At 35.3% G+C, this 7,056-nt stretch overlaps 1 protein-coding gene across 1 annotated transcript; it reads right to left on the reverse strand.

The window, feature by feature from the left end:
- Positions 1 to 1,207: 1,207 nt before the first annotated feature.
- Positions 1,208 to 5,687, reverse strand: LOC137835886 (LRR receptor-like serine/threonine-protein kinase IOS1). Its single transcript, XM_068644629.1, has 13 exons — positions 5,596 to 5,687; positions 4,950 to 5,490; positions 4,392 to 4,867; positions 4,173 to 4,311; positions 3,947 to 4,018; positions 3,719 to 3,790; positions 3,570 to 3,638; positions 3,095 to 3,261; positions 2,761 to 3,008; positions 2,547 to 2,673; positions 2,311 to 2,379; positions 2,050 to 2,239; positions 1,208 to 1,921 (listed from the first exon to the last, which is right to left on the reverse strand). Exons 1-13 carry the CDS (start codon positions 5,663 to 5,665, stop codon positions 1,513 to 1,515), a joined length of 2,649 nt encoding a protein of 882 aa, XP_068500730.1. The 5' UTR covers positions 5,666 to 5,687; the 3' UTR covers positions 1,208 to 1,512.
- Positions 5,688 to 7,056: the final 1,369 nt, after the last annotated feature.

A 7,056-nucleotide genomic window follows, 5' to 3' on the forward strand; every position in this document is an offset into this window, starting at 1 on the left:
GCACTTACTCTGCACCTGTTCTCCACCTCCACACACCATCTTGACTACGAATTTTGTACCCTAAGCTATACTGAACATGCATCTTCTGCATAGGGACTCCTTCAGCTCCCTCCACCTCTTACCGAATCTGCTTTCCTTTTACTAACATTAGCACTCAACCCCTGCCTACACATAACCTAATATAATGGTTCCAAAAATACACTTTCTGGAATAACATTAAATGGCTTCAGAAAATGTTGTTTTGGAGAGTTTCTGCTTATTCCACAAACAGTGATATAACTGTTTTCGAATGTCCTTTCTAGAATTAAAAAGAATAAACTTTCAGATACACTAATCTCTGGAAAATAATTTTATTTTTATAAACTACCTTTGGGAATGCATTCTTCGAAAAGTCTCTCTTCCAGAATTGTTATGTGCAAGATGCTTGTGCAATCATTAAAACAAAACCAAACTCCATTTTTTCCATTCATGCCTTTTCCATGTAGGCAAGACTACCCAACTTCAAATCATCACCAAAACTCATGGGAACCTCAAAGGAGAAAAACAGCAGCGGAAGAAAACTACCAACCATAAATGGCCACCATTGTGGGTTTCTGCTCTGAACGAGAAGAACAAGAATACTTTACTACATTACATTCATCTTTTGGTAGGAAGTATAGGTTGTGGATGTAGGTAAGGGTGCAGGTGAGGCCAAGGTGGTGAAGCGGTGTTTGGATGCAAAGGTGTATAATGTTCTGCTGCGTCTGTGTAGCATTTTTTAGGCAGCTGTCATAACCGTGTAGGTCCTCTGTCATGAGGGTGCAAATTGGTTTGTTGTTCTATGCTTACAGTTTTTAAAGCAGGTTATGCCACACAATGGTTGTCTCCCCTAAAAAGGGAGAGTAACTATGTGGTTGATGTATACGGGTTGGGATACCCCTGAAGTATCCCTCTTAATTTTATTTATTTATTGCTGATAAAAAAAAAAAAGAGGAGCATTTTCAAATAGAAAAATTATGCACAACCCTTGAGTTGTGTAGAACTTATCTAACTCACTCTGATTTTGTGAGATGAGTAAAGTTGATCCCAATAATTCTTTTCATTGGGTACAATCGACTACCATGAAAAAAATTATAGTTTAGCAGAAAAATTGTAGATTTCCAATTGGTTGGTCTGAAGTTAGTGAATCTAAATATACCTGTGGATCCATATTTGATTCAGTAGGCTAATTTATATACAAAGCAAAATATTTCCTTGAGTATTTTGTAATTACAATCGTTTCTTGCTTTGTTTTATAAGAAATAACTCTGACAAAGACCAAGTAACAAACCATATATCTTTTTAGAAGATGAAACTGCATTCATTGAAATAAGAACACCAGTAAAAACAACAGCAATGGTAAATAATTATACATTGAAATTCACTCCTGATTATGTATTCATCTTTCTTCTATTTGCACACCAATGTGCATTTTCAAGCAATCTTAAGTCGTAGGTTACAATATGAGGTAGTCATCTTACTTTGGGCAACAGGTTACCTAGCATGGGGAAGAGATTCTATAATCAGATTCATGGCGACCTGTTTAACTGAATCACTTGTATCAGTGCTTCTATCTTTAGTTTGAGCTAATTCCAAAGATAAAGACTCCTTCAGTTCACTCACTACCACACTTATGATTGGCCTTCTGTTGGGATTTGGAGATACACATGCTGTTGCTATTTCTACTGCTTTCCAAACTGAGTTACTATCAAACTCTCCTTTTAACCTTGAGTCAACAATGTCATAGATATCACCTTTAGCCATCTTGGACCTTACCCATTCACTTATGTGACTTTTTTCTTCATTCTTCACTATCACTGGTTCACCTGTGATTATCTCTAAAAGCACAACGCCAAAGCTATAAACGTCGCTCTTCTCTGTTAATCTACTGGTTAGGTAGTATCTGTAACACAGAATGTAACTCAATTTATTTTCTGTCAGAAATTTGTGAACATAAACATCCATATAGAATTGCTATATTGTCCAAGAAAATAATGGCTGGGAATAGGACAGTATAGTTGATGGACTCACTCAGGGTCTAGATAACCAGGAGTACCAGCAATAACAGTTGACACATCAGTTCCCCCATCTGTTAGGATGACTTTGGATAGACCAAAATCAGATAATTTTGCATGGAGGTGTTCATTCAACAAGATGTTTGTAGATTTTACATCTCTGTGGAATATTGGTGGCTTACAACCATTTTGCAGATACTCCAATCCTGATGCCAAAAGTATATTAAGAGAGAAAATGAAGAATTAAGAAAAGAATATTATTGCTGAACTTTCTTACCTGAGGCTGCATCCACTGCTATTCGAAGTCTCTTTTCCCAGCTCAAGAAATTTCTTTTGCTTCGGTTACCTGCATAATCAAGTTTTACATATTTTTGTTTCACTAAAGGTTAGTCATATGACTTGTACAACTGTCCAATAAGGAAATATCCATATCCACCGTTTTAGAAAACAAAACTAGTTTGGAAATGTATTGCACAGATTTTAAACAAGAAATTAATTTATATTGGAGCTAACCAGAGAGATGTTCCTGTAAGTTTCCATTAGCCATGTACTCGTATACAAGACCCTTATGGGTTCCTTCATTACAATAGCCGACAAGGGAAGTCAAATTTTTGTGATGAACTCTCATAAGAAGTTTAACCTGTAATTCAAAATCTCAACAATTTTTTAACCTTGTATACTTATTGCTGAGCTTAGGAACTTAGTGTAATGGGATTAAAAAGCCTACCTCTGCTTGAAATTGTTGATAACCATGAACAGATGATGGGGAAAGCATTTTCACTGCAACTGGAGTGTCTTCGATATAGCCCAGATAAACTGTTCCAAATCCTCCTTTACCAACAATTGTATTGAAATTGTTGGTGATTGTAATGATATCAGAGTATGAATATATTTGTTTTTGGTATTGAAGTGATGAATCATTTTGTTCAGTGTATTGCGGTGATATGGCACTTTGATCCTTTTTTAACTTCAAAGCTGTTGAATGTCATACACAATTTTTTTAAAAACTAACTTGGAAAATTATCAACAAAAATTACGAATCTTAATAACTGCAGCTTCACCTTTCGCTTTTCTTCTTTTAGTTGTCCACAATATAGCTGCCACTACTACCAGAAGGATCAAAACCCCGCCAACTGATGCTACAATGGGTGTAGCAATGCTATTGTGTTTCTTGTTTTTCTTCTTGTTGCATTGATCAGCTTCACATAGATATGGATTTTGGTCGATACTGCCACAAATTCACAGTTGGTCAAGATTTCAACTCCCAGTAAGTCGTACAAGTCATAAATTTTTTTTATAGATACTTGAATTCGTGTTTCTTGTGCCGAGATATTCAGTGGATCAAGTGTACCACACCCTTATTTAACAGGTATAATAAAAAGAGTTCCAAATACAATTCTATAGGCCATGGGTGTGAAAGTCTGTACACAGAGGAAGATAAAAATAGCAGTTGTGATAGATGGCTACAAATGTACGGATAAAGATGATTTATTTAAAAGACATTTTAAATTTGAGAATTCTGAATAAGATGTATACCGTAGTAAGAGGGAATCTTTATTTAGTGCTGGTGGAATTAAACCAGAGAGGTTATTCTTCTCCAAGTTTCTGCAAATAATAGGAAATTATAATATAATATCTATATTTTGATACTGATGATATGAGGAACAACCACTAAAGGAACTTACAAGATCTTCAAGTGTTGCAGTTGGGACAGAAAATCAGGAATTTCACCGTTTAAGCTATTGTTTGATAAATCCCTGAAAACCAAATTACTTTCTCTTTTATGTTGAAATCTTGACACATATATACTTCTTAGCATAAAAGTACATGTATGAAAGAATAAAAGGATATAAATTATGTTTTCTTTTTCTGGTCTCATGATTCATTGGACCAGGTGAAACAGAGAAACTCACAACATCTCCAGCATGGTGAGATTTGAAATTGAAGGGGCAATCTTTCCATGCAATCCACTTGAAGACAAATTCCTGTTTTGCACAGAAAAATAATTACAAAGAGTTATGTACAATAGCATTTCAAGGCTTAATTAAGTTTTAATTATCTTGTAGATATGAATATTTTCAATTAAGTCTGAAAATTATAATTAAATAAAAAATGATTGAAATGAGAATGAGGACTTACAAAGTTGTGATTCTTGGGGACTCAATTCCGTGATAAGAACAATTGAGACCATCCCACAAGTAGGCTGCAGGGGCGCATGGATCACCTTCCCAATCTCTGTTCACTCCATAAGCTGACTTGATTTTTGTAATCGCATCAACTATATATGTTTCAAATCATAACAGAACAATTGTAAAAACAGAAGAAATGGATATAAAATATGACAGTTTGGTGGCTTACCATCTCCTTGGAATGTATCAGATTGATGAAAATGTTTTACTTTGAAAATTTCAATGGCATTGATGAAGGGAGGTAGGGTTGAATTTTCGGTCCTCTCCAGGGAAAATTTAATTTCTTTCCCGCTGCCGCCTGGCGGGCTATATATAGTGCTGACGCTCATGTACTGCGGAGATAAATTGTCATACCATAATTCACCGTTCATGGTGATGTTGAATTGTCTTGTCTGATTGGTGGTTAACACCTGAAGCTCCGTGAAATGCATGTATACATAGAATTCTGCAGTTTCATCATCTGGCTCCCAGCTTATTACCAGCGGAGCACTACCATTTGCTGGTGTAACTGCGGTGCTCATGATGGTTGCTCCCGGTTTGAAATCGTTATCAACAAAAGAATCATCAGGAATCGAGGCATTTAGCCGTGTCCAATCTTCCTCGAAGTCACAGGTATACCAGAAACGATCATAATCATCAGACGCCCTGTGAGAAAATCAGAAAAGTACAATAGAGTCAATCAATCTTTTAATGCAGAGAAGGATTTAATCCATAACTATGATTTCACCTGTAGCCTCTGTTAGAACCCAAATCGCATCGCAGGTAATTATAAAGTTCCAGTGATACCGATTCAGTGACGTATGTATCATTTTTCAAAGTCCTGAATTCAATGGCTGTTATAAATGGTGTACCATTTCCTGTGTTAACCAGACAGATTTGTACGAAATCCAGTGAAGGTATATGTATGATCTCATAGACTTCATCAATGGATGCATTGTTTATAGTGACTGTATCCCACTTGTTAGCTCCCAGAAGAAGATCAAACTGTGGTAGCATATTTCGGCCATCATAATTTCCATACAGAAAAGTGGTGCGGATGAGATAATTAGAGCCTCTTGTGATGCTTATTTTGTAGCAGTTTCTTTTTCCTTCAGGGAAGCTTCTCAGCTTCCACAGTTGTCGTTGAGTGTGTGTGCTGATCTCTTCAGATGTTATTATCCCTCTCACACCCGTATTTATGAAATTTGCATCCGAGACATAATTTATGTCTAATGATGGCTCGGTATAGTTCACACCTGGTTCGGCTCCGCAATCTATGCTGATGAATCCTAAAACATAAACATGCAAAGTATGCATGGCACTTGAGACTTGAGCTAAACTTTTATAAGAGAATAATGATCGAATGAAAAATCATGTTTGATTTGTTAACAAACCTGGTTGGCCCTTAGCCTGAATCAGAATGACAAGAACTAGAACTCCTACGAAAGTCGATGACATTCCCATGTTTGATCACCTTCTGCTTTCTGGCTTTGAAGTAGACTATGAGACATATATATGAGCTTGGCTTGTTGCTGTTTTGACTTGTATTACAAAAGGAACTTTGTTTTTGTGTTCAGGCGACGTGGTCAATGGGACATCCACTTGCTTAGAATTTCTTGTCATATTCATCACTTTCACTCATGTAGTTGTCTCTTAAAAATAATACTACTTTCACTGTCAATCACACAACCATATGATGCTTCTTAATTAACAATAAAATCCTTATGTATGTAACATGATGTGTATGTTAGAAAGATGGAAGGCTTTTGAATCCAGCCTTTGTTTCATGATGAATTCCCTCTACTTGTTTGATCCAACAGTGCATGGCCAATGGCAGGGTTTAGTATCGTGCCATTCTGAGTTGAAGTTGAGCAAATAAAGAGACTTAACCTTTGTGGTTTAGTATATCATTTGTACAAATTCACCCAGTAGAGTTATATTGATGATTTTAAGATGCTAATCGTTCTCTCAATTTGACGTTGCATGCACTACAACTTTGCTGGAATATGTGCCGTTATGCAGGAAATTTTGCTGATGAGTTTCAATATAGAAATTTCTAGTCCACATTAACATTTGGACAGTTTTTTTGTATGGAATTAGTGAGCTGAATTACCTAGAACAATCATTTGTTTTGTGTGGTGAGGAATAGGTAAATTATATAGGGTCTAGATGATTGGTTGGCTCAACTGAGTGGGAACTGATGTAAGATTCTTGGTAAGTTTTGGAAGGTTAATGCGTGTATGATGTAAGATTCTGGGTAAGTCTTGGAAGCTTATATAGGAATCATAACTTCATCGCTATAAAGGAAGGTTGAACCACAAATTCTTCCTTCCTCTTACAAATTCTTCCTCGTACATAGTCAAATAATCAATTCTATCAGTATATCTCTTAAAGAAATCCAGCTATTTACTAATTGTGTTATATATTTTAGGTCAAACAGTTATGTCTTAGTTATGGGTTCTTTAACAATATAAAGTTTTCAACTCAGTATTAATTATTATCTGTTACTTTTAACATACGATATCTAGTTTATAAGTCAATACGTTTAATCATTATTTTAAAACACACAAGTAATCATTGATCTTCCAAACACAAAAACAAATGCAATTCATATCACCATTTTTAAACAACAATATTAGTTTTATGAAATAACACTTTTTCATCATTACCAACTAAATGCAACATAAATTACTAAGGTAAAATTTATAATCTAAAGTAAGGAAAGCAATTTCTGAAGAGAAAAGAAAGTTGAAAATACAAACACTAGGAACAAGAAATCTTGGTCCTTGTCATTATGTTTTCTAGACATGTTAATGAGAGTGTGGGTTAAAAAAGTGTATTATCTTCTAATGTAT

This window comes from Phaseolus vulgaris, chromosome 5, assembly GCF_000499845.2.
Source record: "Phaseolus vulgaris cultivar G19833 chromosome 5, P. vulgaris v2.0, whole genome shotgun sequence".
Lineage (NCBI taxonomy): Eukaryota > Viridiplantae > Streptophyta > Magnoliopsida > Fabales > Fabaceae > Phaseolus > Phaseolus vulgaris.